At 37.1% G+C, this 17,345-nt stretch overlaps 4 protein-coding genes across 4 annotated transcripts; 2 read left to right on the plus strand and 2 right to left on the minus strand.

The window, feature by feature from the left end:
- The first annotated feature begins 469 nt into the window (after window positions 1–469).
- On the plus strand, window positions 470–3,172 carry LOC131655630 (protein DEFECTIVE IN MERISTEM SILENCING 3-like). The gene is made up of 9 exons (XM_058925467.1): window positions 470–572; window positions 955–1,077; window positions 1,213–1,263; window positions 1,407–1,521; window positions 1,617–1,836; window positions 1,946–2,137; window positions 2,219–2,530; window positions 2,650–2,869; window positions 2,979–3,172. The coding sequence occupies exons 1-9, from the start codon at window positions 540–542 to the stop codon at window positions 2,982–2,984; spliced, it is 1,272 nt and encodes a 423-aa protein (XP_058781450.1). The 5' UTR covers window positions 470–539; the 3' UTR covers window positions 2,985–3,172.
- Window positions 3,173–5,715: 2,543 nt separating this feature from the next.
- LOC131657996 (uncharacterized) lies at window positions 5,716–6,783 on the minus strand. Its single transcript, XM_058927337.1, has one exon. It carries the CDS (start codon window positions 6,781–6,783, stop codon window positions 5,716–5,718), a length of 1,068 nt encoding a protein of 355 aa, XP_058783320.1.
- A 33-nt stretch (window positions 6,784–6,816) lies between these two features.
- LOC131657997 (uncharacterized) lies at window positions 6,817–7,362 on the minus strand. The gene has a single exon (XM_058927338.1). It carries the CDS (start codon window positions 7,360–7,362, stop codon window positions 6,817–6,819), a length of 546 nt encoding a protein of 181 aa, XP_058783321.1.
- A 2,446-nt stretch (window positions 7,363–9,808) lies between these two features.
- On the plus strand, window positions 9,809–11,892 carry LOC131655631 (protein DEFECTIVE IN MERISTEM SILENCING 3-like). Its single transcript, XM_058925468.1, has 7 exons — window positions 9,809–9,929; window positions 10,013–10,127; window positions 10,204–10,441; window positions 10,571–10,762; window positions 10,851–11,171; window positions 11,384–11,609; window positions 11,696–11,892. Exons 1-7 carry the CDS (start codon window positions 9,885–9,887, stop codon window positions 11,717–11,719), a joined length of 1,161 nt encoding a protein of 386 aa, XP_058781451.1. The 5' UTR covers window positions 9,809–9,884; the 3' UTR covers window positions 11,720–11,892.
- The last annotated feature ends 5,453 nt before the right edge of the window (window positions 11,893–17,345 follow it).

A 17,345-nucleotide genomic window follows, 5' to 3' on the forward strand; every position in this document is an offset into this window, starting at 1 on the left:
ATAAAAATAAATGTTGAAAAAAATAATTAAAATTTAATTAAAATTTTTTAATATAATCAATTCACATTTTTCAAAAAAAAAAAATACATTTAGCTAGTATTACTCTAAAAAAAAACTGATTTAATTGGATTTTTTTGTCAAGGTTTTAATTGGATTTTATTGTGTGTCAAATAAGTATATGATAGAGTGAGCAAACATTACTTTATGTATCATATTCATCATCAAACATGTTCCACGCCGGCAACAGCGGTTTTTTTAATCCTCTTAAGTGATGCAGATTCCCTGCGGTTGGAAACATCTAGAGAAGCAGTAGAAACCGTTAGATCTTAATTAATGAGACGATTTTGATGAAACCATATAGATTATGTGACCGTACGTGATTAGGTACCGATTCCAAAACGACGCGACGCTTCATTCATCAACATATTTATACTCGCGTTTCTTTACTCAAAATTTACCCTCTCATTTTCGAAAATTCAAACTTTCCTCAGCGCTGCACTCATTTCTCTATTCTTCCGTCTCCCTTGATTTTCGAAATCATGTATCAACCAACAAACAACAGTGACAACAAAGTCAGTTTCTCTCTGCATATTCTAGCGTCTCCCTTCATTTTCACCTTACCAATCTTTCACTTCAACCGCCTTTTATGATCCAAATGTGTTTTTGATTATTATTGGTTAAGTAACAAAGAAAAATTATGAAATATGACATTTTAAATTTTTAATTATTCTGCTGTAAAATATGAAATTATCTATCGGGAGATATTCAGTTGTTACATTTATTCCGCTCGCATTGTAGTTATTATGTGATTTTGCATGTAAGAGATGGCTGGATTATGAAATAAATTTTGTTTTTAGTGTTATTTATTATGCTTGGATAAGATATTTCAAAGGAAAATGCATGTGTAGATTTAATGTTATTTATTATGTGTGTGAATAAGTTTTTCTTCTGCAGGATTTGGTTCATACCATGCCAGTCTCTCTCCAAGGGACCTCGGCATCACTGCCAATGGACACAAAAGACAATATGCAAAATGAAGAATTTATAAATACAAAAAATGACATCATGCACTCCCAGGTTGATTATAATTTCAGAAATGCTAAACCTACACCAAAAATTACACACACACACACCGTATTTATATACACTTATACATACTTTTTACTTTATTTAATAATATTTTTTTTTTGTATTGGTTTTTGTGTGACACAGGAAATGGTTGAAAATAGGCTACGGTGTAAATTACGGTGTAACAATATCAGTGTAAGCATATGATGATGAATTTTAGTATATTAACTTACATAAGTAATATTTCTTTGTACAGTATGTGTGTATGATATAATATCTATTCTAGACATATGATGATGAATTTTAGTATATTAACTTACATAAGTAATATTTTTTAGAAATTACAAGAGGATTTATATGTGTTTGGGGAGAAAATTAAGCAGCACGAGGACACACTGAGTCTTTTGAACGCAGAAAACGTCAAATTAGAAGACTCCATTATTCGTTTGCAAGGTAAATTTGTTTCTACTTTTTAAGCTAATATCTATCTAACAACAAGAATTGTGTCTTATGTTTTTTCTTATTCATGGTTGCTATTGGGAAATCAGAATCTTCAAGCACAAAAAAGACTCATAATGCAAAGTATACCCGCAGTACAACTGAGGAGGAGGTACTTAAACAGATACTGCAGCATGAAAAATCAGCTGCTGGTGTTTTGTGCCAGATGAAGACTCGTCATGCAGCACACGCTTCTCTTTTCACACTAACAAAGGATGTCATAGGTATTGTTCCTTTGCTGGGAAGAGTTCAGGATGACAATCTCAGCAGGTACATTTTGTATGTTTCATTTTGGCTTGCGAAATCATGCACCCTCTTAATCTTGTAATAGCTTGTATGTTTCTTCGGATAGTTTTCACGCAATTTATTTGGAATGCAGACTTTTCTCAGAGTATCTTGGAGTGGAGACTATGTTAGCAATTGTTTGTAAAACTTATGAAGGAGTTAAAGCTATCGAAATGTATGACAAAGAAGGCTGCATAAATAAAAATAGGGGCCTTCATGGGTTAGGTGCAACTATGAGAAGGGATTTGGACGGTCGATTTTTAGTCATATGTCTTGAATCTCTAAGGTACGACTACAAGAATTGGTTTGTCTTTTATTCTTTGTTGTTGATACATATGTGATTCAAACCTTTTCTCTTTTGTTTTAGGCCTTATGCTGGTAAATACGTGGTTGATGATCCACAGAGGAAGTTGGACATTTTAACCCCAAGATTGCCCAATGGAAAGTGTCCGGCTGGATTTCTTGGGTATGCTGTGAATATGATTCATATAGACACCGTTTGTGTAACTCCGAGTGGTTTTGGCCTTAGAGAAACCCTGTTCTATAATCTCTTTTCCCGTCTACAAGTATATAAGACTTGGGCTGAAATGATGCAAGCACTTCCTTTCATAACTGACGGAGCTCTTTCTTTAGATGGAGGAATGATTAGGAGTTGTGGTGTATTTTCCTTGGGCAAAAGGTAAGAATATCTTTTGAAAATTATGATACGCTAAAAACTTTGTAGAAATCTTTTCATTTATCTCTCATGATGTGGTTTTGATAGATTGACTGCATTTTATTAACTGTTGGGGCCTGCAGGGAAGATGTTAATATAAGATTCCCCATATCAAAAAGATCAGCGAGGCAGCAAGTTGAAATTGAGAAGCGAATGAAGGACGCCCAGCGGAAGAAGGAAAATATTTTAGAGGATATAAAAGAAGAAATGACATTGTTGGATATAGCGAAGCAAAATTTCAACAAAAAGAAGAGTGATTTTTCTATATATTTGGATTCAGTTTCATCAATTTCAACTACTCAGGTCATTGATTATTGATTTATCAACAATTGAATTTCATACTTGATGTCCATTAAATGTACTTCTAATTCTCACGATGCTAATATTTTCTTTCATCTAATGACACTAACAGGTTTAGAATGCTCCTTCGGTACTCCGGGTTAAGTTTTGTTGCGAAGAAAAATAAGATTTATACTTGAGGGGAGGATACTGGTATATGAGGTTTTGACAAAGTAATCGAGGCTGTGAATGTCGTAGATCTCTTTGTTAAGCCATTTTTTCTTACTCTCTGAAGTCTAGTGTATTATTATCTCGTAACATGTTTCATGTAATGTCTTTATAATCTAAAATAATATTTTGATATTGTTATTTATGGTTATCATTCGTGAACCCGCCGGATATACAAACATAATAAAAAAATAATAAAGTTCAATAACATAATACAACAATCATACTAATAATAAATCAACCTAAATTACAATGATGTGTGTATCATTGTCGATTAACAGACGACGAGAATTAACACCGACTACCATTCTTGTGTCATTTGTAGGGATGTCAATTTGCCTCCCTTAGCGGGGATCTCCGTGAGAATTCTTTGTTTGGGGCCCAAAGATGGGGAATTTTCCCCCCGCGGGAATGGGGCCCCCAAAGATGGGGAATTTTCCCCCCGCGGGATGGGATGAGGATCAAAGTCTCCTCGAAGGTACTTCGGGGACGGGGGTGTGGCGTAAATATCCCCCGACCCGTAGAGTCCCCGCCCCGAATAAAATAGCATAATGTCATTAATTTATATATAATTTTAAATTATTATGTAAGTTTATTTAACATTTTATATAATTAATTTTATACACAACTTAAAATATATATGTATTGTTAGTAAAAGAGTGATATAAATGATTTTTTATTTTTTTTTTGTTTGAAAATTTTGTTCGATATTATAGATTAAATATTGTAAAAACAATATATTTATTGGTTAGTTTTTGAAGCTTTTACTATTAATTTGGTTTAAAATTATATATAAAAAATCATGTTTATAGATCTACGCATGAACCGTGGGGACCCGCGGGAAAGGAGATGGGGGACAAAATCCCCCCGAAGCGGGGATCCAAAGTGGGATGGGAATAGATTCAACGCCGGGGATTGTGATGGGAATGTATCCCCCGTCCCCGCCCCGCCCCATTGACATCCCTAGTCATTTGGTTGATTAGCCAATGATTCATTTGGTCCATTTGGTCTTTCATATCATATAAATATTTTTGACTGAGCTCAATTCGTGTGACATATATATATATATAGAATGATTCCCGCTCCGCTGCCAGTTGAGCTTGACGCTCCATCCACGTATATGGTCCATCTTCGGGCGTTGCAGTTCGTTGTCTCGGGGAAGGCCATTTCGGCCACGAAATCTGCCAGGACCTGTGCCTTAAGGGCCTTTCTTCCCTCGTACTTGATGTCGAACTGCGTAAGTTCTAATGACCAGCGGAGCATCCGTCCGGCCATATCAAGCCGTGCAAGCAATTGTTTCACCGGTTGCTCGGTTCGCACGATGATGGTATGAGCTAGGAAGTAGTACCTGAGTCTCCGTGCCGCGGTTATTAAGGCGATCCCGACCTTTTCGATCTGTTGGTATCTGACCTCGGGGCCTTGGAGTGCTTTGCTTGTGAATTAAATAGGTTTCTGGCCTTCTGGGGTTTCTCGTATCAAGGCCGCGCTGACGGCCTCGGTGGCCACGGCGAGATAAAGGTAGAGGTTTTCCCCGACTTCAGGCCTTGATAAGACCGGTGGGCTGGCGAGGGCTCGCTTGAGATGGGAGAGGGCGCGTTCACACTCTTCCGTCCATTCGAAGGCGGTTTCCTCACGCAAGAGTTTAAATAAGGGAAGGGCATGCTAGGCGGATTTGGCCACAAACCTGGATAGTGACGTGAGCATGCCGTTTAAGGTTTGGATTGACTTTTTTGAGCTCGGGGTAGGCAAGTCCGAAAAGGCCCTGCATTTGTCCGGGTTGGCTTCGATTCCTCTTTCCGTTAGATAGAAACCGAGGAATTTTCCTGTCCGAACGCCGAACGTACATTTCTTGGGGTTGAATCTCATTTTGCATTTTCGGGCTTGCTCGAAAACCCTTTTGAGATGGGAGGCATGATCGGTTTCTTCTTGGGATTTGACGATCATATCGTCCATATAAACTTCGAGCATGTCGCCTATTTCTGCTCGGAATACTTTGTTCATCATGCGCTGGTATGTTGCGTCGGTGTTTTTCAGACCGAAGAGCATTACTTTGTAATAGTAGTTGCCCGATTCGGTCATGAAGGCCGTGTATTTCTTGTCATTTTTAGCCATGGGTATTTGATTGTACCCGGAGTAGGCGTCCATGAATGAAAGTAATTTAAAACCGGCGGAATTATCGACTTGTTTATCTATATTAGGACGAGGATAAACATCTTTTGGGCAAGCCCTAGTGAGATCGGTGTAGTCACTGCACATGCGCCATTTTCCATTTGATTTTTTAACAAGTACAACATTAGAGAGCCAAGTAGTGTACTTGGCCTCAGATATAAAATTGGCCTCTAGGAGGTCTTTTACAGCTAGTTCGGCCGCAACCGTTTTTCTGGTGATTGTTTTCTTGTCCACTGAGTGACTGCTTTGCAGGCGGGATCGATGGTCAGGTGGTGGCAAGCTACCTCTGGATCGAGCCCGGGCATCTCTGCTGCGCTCCAAGCGAATAGGTCGGCGTTTTCCCAGAGGCAAGCTTTGAGTTGTCTTTTGGCCAGGTCTGGCAGGTCTGCCCCGATCTTAACTCCCCTGGTCGGATCTTCTCCGAGTGCCACGAGTTCAAAGTCTCCGTCAGGAATTGGCCGGAAGATCCCTTCTTATGTGCCTGAGTTGATGCTCTGCTCGGTTTCTCCTGGAAAACGACTGTCGAGGTCGACAGTGTCGATGCGGGGCATAGATTTGTTAGTCTCGGAGATTGCGTTGGTCGCTGTTTTGTCTTGAGCGGGCGTCTTTATCGTACTCAAGCCTTTGGCGGAGGCTTCGAAGCATCTCCTGGCCGCGTCAATGTCGTCGTTGAGTGTTGCGACTTGTCCTTTGGTCGTGTAGTATTTGAGTTTGAGATGCACGGTTGAGAGGACCGCGATCAACTCGGCCAGGGTAGGGCGTCCGAGGATGCATTGGTATATTGACGGGTAGTCGACGACCAGGAATTGGACCTTAACGGTCCTCGCGGTTTCCGCCGATCCAATCGAAACTATGAGCTCGACGAAGCCCCATGGTTTGGTTACCGTGCCATTGAAACCCTGTAGGTCTGATCCTACATAGGGGGTGAGGTGGCTGTCGTTAAGCTGCAGTGTTTTGAACAGTTGGGAGTACATGATGTCAACCGAACTTCCTTGATCGACTATGCGTCGGACGTCAAAGTTGGCCATTCGAGCCCGGATGAGGAGGGGAATGGTGGCATTTTGTGCCCCACCGGGCAATTCTTCTTTGTATAAGGATATAGACGATGGGCTTCCTTGGTCGAGAGCAGCAACTTTGCTCGAACTGGCTGAGAGTAGCTCGTCGAACTTTTGTTTTACGGACCCCACGGTGAGCTTGCTGAATCCCCCGCCTGATATGACCATGGCGGAGGGGAACATCTCCCATCCGTTGTGAAAAGAGGTGGCGGTCGCTGATTTAGCCCAGTCAGGGAGGTAAAAGTCTTTCGGCCGAGTGATGCTCATGGCCACTTGCATGGCGGGCGTATCCTCCGCAGGTTTTTCCTTGGTGTTTGGTTTGGCTTCTTTAGCGGCTTCCTGCTTTTTTGCGTATTGCTTCAAGTGTCCCTCCCTGATTAATATTTCTATGGCATCCTTTAGGTGGATGCAGTCCTCGGTGTTGTGCCCGTGGCCTTTGTGGAATCGGCAGAACTTTGATTTATCCACATTAGGTCGTGCAGGCATGGTTTTGGGGAAGCGGACCTTGCCCGTCTGGAATTAGGCGTTCGCGCATTCGTTTAAGATGCGTTCTCTTGAGGCGTTGAGTGGGGTGTATTCTTGGAACTTTCCGGCTGGAGCTTTGTAGTCTTTGGGGTCCCGGCCTTTGTCGTCTTTCTTTTTGTATGTTCCCCGTCGGGAATCGTCTTGGCGACCATTCTTATTGCTTTCTTCCTGTCTTGAATTACGTACCGCGTGAGCGGCCTCTTTTTCCTCATATTGTATGTACGCCTGGGCTTTGAGGAAGAACTCGTCTAGAGTGGTCGGTGTTTCGATTCCGACGGCTTTGGCGAAGTCTGAGCATGGTCTGAGGCCTCGCTCGAGCAAGAATTTCTTCATATGGGCAGTGGTGGATACTTGTACGGCTTCCTTATTGAATCTTTCTATGTAAGCCCGTAGAGACTCGTCTTTTCCTTGGATTATGGCTTCCAAGGAGGCTTCTGACTTAGGGTGTCTTCGGGAGGCCGTGAAGTGTCTAGAAAAAAGTTTTCCGAGCACCTTCCACGAAGTGATGGACTCGTCGGGCAAACTTTTATACCAAGTCATGGCTCCTTTGCGTAGGGTGGTAGGGAATTAACGACATTTGATGGCGTCGGGCACTCCACTGTAGTCGAGTAGGGCGTCGATGTTCTCTATGTGTTCGTCTGGGTCGGTGGTCCCGTCGTTTGTGCCCAGCGGAGGGGGGTTTTCGAGACCGGTTGACAGGGGAGCCTCTAAGATTGTATGGGATAGAGGGCCATGGCGTTCCTCTTCGTCGTCGCTGGCGGAAAGAGAAAAAGATCGGCTATGGCTACGCCTGCGGCGCCTCCGGTTGTCGTCGTGTCTTGCCGGGGGTGATTTAGACTTCCTTTTTGGCCGAGGGGACTGTGAACGGTGTCAGGAATGATGGTCGCTCGACCCTTTCTTGGAAGACGGACCCGCATTCTCCCTGGGAGAGGGATAACGAGGGCGTTTCTTGGTGACTACGTCGCGTCGAGAACGAGTTTTGTGGTCGGGGGAGTTTTTAGGCCACGCTTCTCCTCGAGGGCCCCGATCCGGTCACTTTGCTACTGTATGAGCGCATTGGTCTGGGCAAGAGCAGCTAGAACAGCGTTTATGGTCTGATCTTGAGGAGTCTGACCTTTAGAGAGGAAAGGGTTGCCCAAGATTTCTTCGTGGTTGTCCTTCCCGCTAGTATTTTCGAAACGATGAAATGGATCGTCTTGGAGATCTTTTGGAGAAGGGGACGCCGTGACACCGTCTTGAGGGACGGTGTTTCTGGAAGGGGAGACGACGGAGATGTCGTTCTTCTTGAATGTTGCAGCGTCTAATGAAGAGGGATCTTCGTTATTGCCAGCCATGAGTAATGTTTTGATAAAAGCTTTGGTTCCTGGGTTCTTGCAGGAGGCAAGAATGGATCAAGAAGGTGCAAGAAAAAGGAACGGGGGAGCTAGAGTTCCCACAGACGGCGCCACTGATCTTACCGAGCGGATCAGATGGCCAGCAACAATGAAGGCTTGAAGTTCGGGATGATTGATGAAAAAAAGGTTGTACCTGCAAGGCACTCCGATGCCAAAGTAAGTAGGTATTCCACAAGGTACAACAAAGTGAGAAAATTTGGGGGTGGAAAAGGTTACCTTGCCCTCTGTGTGGATAGGGCTATTTATAAGATGTGGTATGCAACTTGGACTCCTCCTTCGGGGGCAGATAATTAGGTGACGTGTGAACTGATTGTTTACTGGGCACGAGGGTCCCTCGTGGTCGGCAGTGTCGTGAGCGCGCCCGGAGTGATCGGGCGAATCCGGATACGCGCGGTCTAAATTGTCTTGGGCCGAAGGCTGGGTTGGCCCAATTATATTAATTAGGTTGGTCCAGAACTATATATATATATATATATATATATATATATATATATATATATATATATATATATATATATATATATATATATATATATATATATATATATATATATATATATATATATTCAACTTATTTTTCGTTGTTTCTTTTTTTTTATTATGTACTTACTTTTTTATTTATCATATTTTTTATTTATAAATGTCTTAAATTTACATATCTTTATGGGTTTTATAATTTTATCCTTGAGAGTTATTTATATTTGACAGTTGATTATAATGTTGTTAAAATTATGAGCGAATATTAATAAATTGTTTTATTTTTTATAAAATAATTAAATAAAACTTACTGATAACTATAATATCTTCAACTAAATTTCTTCCTCAAAATTAATAATAATAATAATAATAATAATAATAATTAATAATATTATTAATTAATAAGTAAACTATTAAATTAAATTAATATTTAATTCATTAAATAAATATAAATAATTAGTAAAATTAAACTCCTAATCAACCAAAAAATAATATATCCACTTCTTTTTTATTCTTTATGCAAAGGTGAATTTCATATTTTATGGTTTTTATTTAGCATATAACTATTTAAAAAATATTAATTCTAAATTTATAATTTATAATTTCGCACTTAATTTTTAATTCTTAGTTATAATTTGAATTTCTTCTATTTCAATTTCATAACTCTACTTCTTTTTTATTTCAATTATTAATTTGACATTATTTATTTATTTTAAATAGTTATTTTAAATAATTAAGTAATTCTATAAAACACCAAACACAACTCACTTATATTTATATTTTAATTAGACACACAATTGATATAAAATTATTGATATCAATATTTTTTTAATTTATTATAATTAGTAATAATATGTAAATGAAATTGTGTACGTCTAGTATCATTAAATAAGCAAACATTAGTTTAATTCATGCAGATTCCATACAGTTGGAAAGATCTAGGGAAGCAATAGCAATCGTTGGATCTTAATGAGTCAGATGATTTTGGTGAAACCGTACAGATTATGTGACCGTACGTGATTAGATACCGATTCCAAAACGATGCAACGCGTCACTGAGTGACATATTTATATTCTTCGGTTTGTTTACTCCATTTACCCACTCTTTTTCCAAATTTCAAACTCGCAGAGCGCAGCACTTGTTCACGAAATTTCAAACTCGCGGCGCAGCAGTTCATTCATTCACCAAATCATGTATCAACCAACAAGCAACAACAGCAACCAAGTCACCAACGACGTAAGTTAATACTGTTTCTGTTTCAACCGGCATTATTCGGTTCAAAATCTTCAATGCTTTTAAAATCTAAATAATATTTTTAGAAACTACAAGGGGATCTGCATACTCTTGGGATGAAAATTAAGCAGCATGAGGACAGACTGAGTCTTTTGAACGTGGAAAAGGTTAAATTAGAAGACTCCATTAATCGTTTACAAGGTAAATTTGTTTGTACTTTTTAAGGTAATATCTATCTATGAACAAAAAGGTGTCTTATGTTTCTCCTTATTCATAGTTGCTATTGGAAAATCAAAATCTTCAATCACAACAAAGATTGATAATGCAGAGGATACCTGCAGAACAACTGAGGAGGAGGTACTTAAACAGATACTGCAGCATGAAAAATCTGCTATTGGTTTTTTGTGCCAGATGATGACTCGTCGTGAAGCGCTCGCTTCTCTTTTCACACTAACATATGACGTCTTAGGTATGGTTTCTATGTTGGGAAGAGTTGAGGATGACAATCTCAGCAGGTATATTTTGTATGTTTCTTTTTGGCTTGCAAAATCATGCATCGTCGTAATCTTGTAATTGCTTTGTTAATATCAATGAAATGTAAGCATACATGAAGATGATTTTCACTCGACTTATTTGGAATGCAGACTTTTCGCAGAGTATCTTGGAGTCGACACTATGTTTGCAATTGTTTGTAAAACTTATGAAGGAGTTAAATTTATCGAAATGTATGACAAGGAAGGCTCCATAGATAAAACTAGGGGTCTTCATGGGCTAGGTGTAACTATGCAAAGGCCATTGGACGGTCGATTTTTGGTCATATGTCTTGAATCTCTAAGGTCCGACTACAAGAATATGTTTTGTCTTTTATTTGTGGTTGTTCATAAATTTATGTTTTAAACCTTTTTTTTTCACTTTTTGTTTTAGGCCTTATGCTGGTAAATACGTGGTTGATGATCCACAAGGAAAATTGGACATTTTAAATCCAAGATTGCCCAATGGAGAGTGTCCGGCTGGATTTCTTGGGTTTGCTGTGAATATGATTCATATAGACACGGTGAACCTATTTTGTGTAACTCCAAGTGGTTTTGGCCTTAGAGAAACATTGTTCTATAATCTCTTTTCTCGTCTACAAGTATATAAGACTAGAGCTGAAATGATGCAAGCACTTCCTTTCATAACTGACGGAGCTCTTTCTTTAGATGGAGGAATGATTAGGAGTTGTGGTGTATTTTCCTTGGGCAAAAGGTAAGAATATGAAAAGCCGATTATTTATAAATTAGAACAACCAATTTTTCATATCTTCTAAAAATTATGAGGCTAAAAGCATCTTGGGAATTGAATTAACTTGTGTTTCCTCCTTTTAGAAATCAAACTGCTGTTTGTTTTAAGTTGTTTCCAAAAGAGTATAATCATCAAATATGTGAGCTGAAAATAAAAATAACTGTTGGAGTCTGCAGGGAAGATGTTAATGTGAGATTCCCCAGACCAGAAAGATCGTTCGGGCTTGATGAGCAGGTTGAAATTGAGAAGCAAATGAAGGACGTCCAGTGGAAGAAGGAAATATTGGTGGACGATATAAAAAGGGAAATGACATTGTTGGACCTAGCGAAGCACAATTTCAACAAAAAGAAGAGTGATTTTCTTATGTATTTGGCTTCAAGTTCATCAATTTCAACTACTCAGGTCATTGACTATTGATTTACCAAAAATTGAATTTCATACTGATTCTCGCGATGCTAATATTTTCTTTCATCTAATGACACCTCCAGGTTCAGAATGCTCCTTTCCAATGATGAAATTAAGATCGACGGGAAAGCTATGAAGGACATAGTCTGTATTTTTGTTATTTAGCATACAGCTCATATCCATTTTGTAGACTGGTCCTGCAAGGTGAAGGTTAAGTTCTGTTGTGAAGAAAAATAAGATTATCTGTTTTTTTTGGAGTGTGATTGGGGGTTGTTTATCCCTTGTTAAAGCTTTTTTTTCTGCTTGTAACTTTATTTGCTTAGAAGTCTGAGTTTTTAATACATATCATAATTTACAAAGAGCATCCAGGTTCAATTAATATTTTTCTGGACCTTGTTATGCATTGGATTGGTGGTACGATATTCCATACAATTCTCTATTTTGGAATCTCTTTCATTTTATTCTATATAATCTCATTTTTTGGAATTCATTGCATCTTATTTTATTTCACCATATTATTCATCATTTCATTCTGATCCATTCTATTTGATCATTCATTTCGGTCGATTTCGTTATGTCCATCCATTCAAAATTAATATTTAGGCTATTTTTGGAATTTTACTAGAAGAATCAAATGGAATGGATGAGTATTTTTGTTAATTTAGAACATATTAAGAAATCTATTGCTTCGCCTTTTCGCCAAGAAATAAAGAGTATCTCCTTGCATTAGAAAGTGAATCCATGGTAATTTGATTATTTTTTATCCTTGTGAAGTAAAAAATCGATTGTATTAGACCATACACGACTTTCTTCGCAATATCCATAAATGACTTGTGAGTCAGAATAAATATATTTTTGAATACTCTCTTTCAAATAGAAACGGATTTCAACAATTACTTATTGTATAAAAATAAAAGGATTTGTTCAAGTAAATCTCATTCATTAGAAGAAAAAGAGAGACTACAAATATAGAGAAAGAAAATGTGTTAGGGTATTTCCTATCGACACATTAACAACAACACTAATAATTAAGACTAACAAGCTATGGACATCAAAAAGTTTTGAGAGGTTAGAAATCAAAAGGAAGGTACCAATCTAAAACTCTAATTAAATCAACCAAGCAAAATTCTTCCGCAAGGGACAAGTGAGTTTTGAAACCCCAATCTTTAAATCTATCCTGTTACGGATTATATCGTTAGTTTTGACACTAGCTTTATCACGTTCAAATCGATTATTCAGGTTCACAATATTTGATTAATCTCACAACTTGTGGATGAAACAATTATTGATTGAAAAGAGGAGGTTGATTTGCCACATCCCTAGTAAGATTCTTACTCAAAAACACATTTCCTTCATCCAAGCTTCTTTGAGGCATTTCATCAAATACCTTGAGCACAAACTTAAAACAACTTAAGCCTAATAACAACACACCCAACAAAACAAACCAAACAAGAAAAACTAGAACCCACAACAAAACAAGCACAATAAAATAAACTATTACATAAACACACACACATAAACTTCGGGCTTCCTTATCTTCCGGTGGTGGTGGCTCCGGTGGGATCATTTTCCATGTTGATACCACTCTAGACCATCGGTTGGTGGACGTGATTTTGGGGTTGCAAGCGATTGATGGATGATGGCGGAAAGGAGAAAGAATTTGATGGAGGTTGGAGGAAGAAACATGTATAGATCTAACATGAATGAGGATTTCAAAGGAATGAAAAGAGAGGAGGAAAAACTTACAGTGGAGGAGGAACCTCCATTGAAAAGGAGATGACCATCATAATGATGGTGAATAGCTCCCATGAATGAGAAAAAATTCCTACAAGGGAGGAGGTGATTTGTTCAAGTAAATTTTGAATGACTGTGAATGAGAAATTTGTCCAATTGAATTAGCTTTTATTTTCTGTTTCGAAATAGTTGGAGTAAATTTTGAATGACATAAGATTTTATGTGAATGAGAAATTTGTCCAATCAATAAATTGAATTATAACAGGTGTTTGATAAACAAAAAAAATTCATTCATGTAGTAAGATTCTTTGTGAATGAAATTTTGTCCAATTAATGTTCAAAATATAGATTATATATGACATAACACATTGTCTGGATCAATCATTAAATATAAATGTGTTCATAATCAAAATAAATAAAATTGCGTGTTTCCAATGTCCATAAACTATTATCCACATCAATATCCTTTATGAATAGATAAATTATGAATTCAAATGGTATAGTGATCTTAAGATTGATTTAGATGAAAGCTTCATGGATGAAGAGGATAAACCTTAAGATTGATTTAGATGAAAGCTTCATGGATGAAGAGGATAAACGTGAAGTGAAACAAACAAAGAATTCACTTGTGCTACTGTTGTTACTTGTTGTACGATGTTGTTTTTCTGCAACTCATAAGTTAAAATGATTCTAAGTAAAACTTGAGTCCCACATCGAAAATAATTCTCTAAACAAAAGAGTTTATAAATCTACTTTGTACAATAATGATAAAAACTTCAATTAATGGGCCTTCCAAAGACATATTGTACATTATTTCCAAATGAAATATTTTAATAATTAATTGATTAATATAATTTCTTAAAAAAATATTTTTAAAAATAAATTAAAAAAAACGTAATTTTAAAAAAGTTAATAAAAGTAATTTAAAATAAAATAATAAAATTATCTACGTGGATTATAAAGAAAACATAATTTTAAAAAAGTTAATAAAAGTAATTTATAATAAAATAATCTACGTGGATTTTAAAAATTAAATCTGCCACATCATCAATTAAGTCAAAGCCCAGTCAGCAAATTAGGTAAAAGGGTGTGGTAAATCCAGGTTTTGAACCCTTTTGTTTAAGGGGGTGAAGTATATTAAACCCTTTTGTTTATAACGGAGAGAAAATAACAACCATCTATTTGTTAGGCGTGAATCGCGTAGAGTCGTTGGATGTATATGGAGTTTGGATCCTCTGTATTTTTTTAGGGTAGCTCTTGTGTGTTGGGAAGGTTCTGGAAGGATTGTAGTAAGCGTATTAGTTTCTTGGGAATTCGCGCCTTTAATTCCCCATACTTTAAACGTCTTTTCGGAGGTATCCTCATTATGACCCTTGGGAACTAGAACACTTGAGTGTTACGTGTGAGTGATTTGGAGCATTCATAAAGCCTATTTTCTTTTTTACGCTAGCATACGATTCTTGAAGAGTTAGCTTCGCATTTCCCGAGTTATCTTTCCCAGTATGTTGTAACCTCCTATCCTTTGATATTTTCTTTTACCGTGTTTGGAAAACATAGTATACATCACGAGTCAAAAGTCACAGAAGAATGCTTGATATTCGTGAGTGGACTTTACTTATTCCTCGATTGTATCTGTCTTTGCCAGAGGGTAATATTGAAGGAGTCTTTCTTGATGTTGGCTCACAACTTCATCCTACGAGTTAAGCATATGTGAAAGTCTTCCAGTATTGGGGTGAATACTTGAAGGGGGAGCCTTCACTGACCATTTACTTTCATCTCTTAAAATTTCATCGTGGCCATGTGACCCACACACCGGGTAGAGGCTTAATATCTCTGGTGCCGACTACTTATTTCCCATTAAGAAATGACTCTCGTTCCAGTAATTGGGGAACAGATCAACACATTTACCCTCTCTTTTATCTCTAACATTACAAACTGTTGTATGAGCCTCTAGGGAGATAAGGGTCACCAGAAAGAATTGATCTTCAAAATGCTTCAAGCTCTCAGAAAAAGTCTTGAAGCCACAGACAATCGGCACTAGAGAAACTAAGCATCTACCCTATGTATGGGTCACAAGGCCACAATTGACTTTGAAGAGATGAAAGAAAAGGGTCAGAGAAGGTTTTCCTTTCAAGTATTGGCTCCAATACTGGAAGACCTTGACATATGCCTAACTCGCATGTTGAAATTGTGATGGAGCCAATATCATATGCTTAATAACTTCCATCTCAAAAGCATTGAAAGGAACTAGAATAACCTAGATCGAGAAGACGCACTCATAAAAAGGAATGGCACAATCACCATACTCGCTACATATTCTATCATTTTTCCCAAGGGTCAAGACACCTCAATATGAAGATGGACCAGCATCAAAAAAGGCTCCACCAAGATTACCCTCTCTGTCAAAGAAAGAAATAATTGAAGAATAAGCAGAGTCCACCTATGAAGATCGGACATTTTTGTGTAATTTTTTACTCATGATGTATATTATTCACTAATACCAAAAACACAACTAACGTCGGACGCGAAATGCATTTAACCTCAGCTACGGAAGCGAAGTAACAAAGAACATCGCTAAAAGCTACCATTTTACCCCCTTGGTATTTTAATAACCGAGGGATAAAGATATTTGCACATGGTTTCGAACCCCAGCATCATCATTTTAATAATTTTCAAAATAGCGCATCATGTCTCTCAGTTTATCAATAAAACCGATGGGTTAGATAAAAAATTTTTTGTAAACTCGTTACATTGTTTACACAGAATATTAATAAATTAATTTTGTTATAAACTACATTAATTATCCAGAATATTACATTTTTTACACCGAATATTAAAGTAAAAATTATTTGTCAGTGAAGATAAAATGTTGGATCTTCGAATCATTGAATTTTGGGGTAGATCAAATGTTGGGTGCAGAATATTCTATATGGCTTTTGCTTGCATTTGTTTCTGATATAAAGAAAAAAATGGTTAGATAAATTTTCTACTCAAGTAAATATTTAATAACAAACCCAAATAATTTTCCGCTCTTCTAATCCATCATAGAGATATTTTCAATACAAATGCTCTTGAAGACCTTAAATTGTTAGACGTAGATAGTTTCAAGCGCTTCATGATGTTTCATTAATTTTTTTATATTCATAACGCTTTTATTACGACACACTTTTATGTTTCACGCAGATCACGAATGGTAGTGTCTTGAGAATTGATACTCAAGAAATGGACGACAAAGATTTGTTTTAGGATGGTGATCAATATCCTTAATAATCACACCAAAATATACCCTCGGTTTATGTCAAAATCTAAGGTAAAATATATATACCCTCGGTTTTAGTAGAAAACCGAGGCGAATAAGCATTTTTTACATTGTTTTTACACAGGATATTAAATTACATTATTACAATAAATACAGTGTTATCATAGTAGTTGTTATTCTTGGATAACAACACATTTTTGTTGTAATCCAGATTTTGTTGGATACATTTTGTGCTCATTCTTTTAAAGCTCTATGGATTGCATGCATCCAACTTCTAAGGAGTTATTTGTTCTAACTATGGCTTTATCTATTCCAACCATTGGAAATATTTTTTCTACACTTGCAATCTATCTTAGATAAATTTTCCAAGCTTCTTTAAGTTCCTAAATTTCATTACCTTAAGCACATATTTTCATGGCAAATGCTTTCACAAGAAAGATATATAATGGTGGATGTATATAGTTTGCTGTAGATTAATGTATTGGCAATATCTTTAGCGTTTTCCTTTATGAATGTAGGGAAGAGATTTGTTGTGGTAGTTGTATAGCGTTTTTCCTTTATGAATGTAAGGAAGAGATTTGTTGTTGTAGTTATGTAGCACATCCCCTAGGTTTTGTTAAAATAATAGAGGGGAAACATATTTTCTTTTTAATTAAAAATAAAAATAAAATAAGAAAACCCCTCAGTTTTAGAAAAAATCGAGGTAATATGTCTGAAGCACAAAAATTGTAAATGATAAA

This window comes from Vicia villosa, linkage group LG3 (assembly GCF_029867415.1).
Source record: "Vicia villosa cultivar HV-30 ecotype Madison, WI linkage group LG3, Vvil1.0, whole genome shotgun sequence".
Classification (NCBI taxonomy): Eukaryota; Viridiplantae; Streptophyta; class Magnoliopsida; order Fabales; family Fabaceae; genus Vicia; species Vicia villosa.

What these genes read in the sequence shown, in the direction of transcription:
- LOC131655630 (XM_058925467.1), top strand. Translation starts at nt 540, where the DNA reads ATGTATCAACCAACAAACAACAGTGACAACAAA. An exon ending in ATGACATCATGCACTCCCAG is followed by an intron (nt 1,078 to 1,212) that starts GTTGATTATAAT and finishes TGTGTGACACAG; the next exon opens with GAAATGGTTGAAAATAGGCT. An exon ending in GTATTTTCCTTGGGCAAAAG is followed by an intron (nt 2,531 to 2,649) that starts GTAAGAATATCT and finishes TGGGGCCTGCAG; the next exon opens with GGAAGATGTTAATATAAGAT.
- LOC131657997 (XM_058927338.1), bottom strand. Translation starts at nt 7,362, where the DNA reads ATGACTTGGTATAAAAGTTTGCCCGACGAGTCCATCACTTCGTGGAAG.
- LOC131657996 (XM_058927337.1), bottom strand. Translation starts at nt 6,783, where the DNA reads ATGCCTGCACGACCTAATGTGGATAAATCAAAGTTCTGCCGATTCCAC.
- LOC131655631 (XM_058925468.1), top strand. Translation starts at nt 9,885, where the DNA reads ATGTATCAACCAACAAGCAACAACAGCAACCAAGTCACCAACGAC. An exon ending in ATATGTCTTGAATCTCTAAG is followed by an intron (nt 10,763 to 10,850) that starts GTCCGACTACAA and finishes TTTTTGTTTTAG; the next exon opens with GCCTTATGCTGGTAAATACG. An exon ending in CATCAATTTCAACTACTCAG is followed by an intron (nt 11,610 to 11,695) that starts GTCATTGACTAT and finishes TGACACCTCCAG; the next exon opens with GTTCAGAATGCTCCTTTCCA.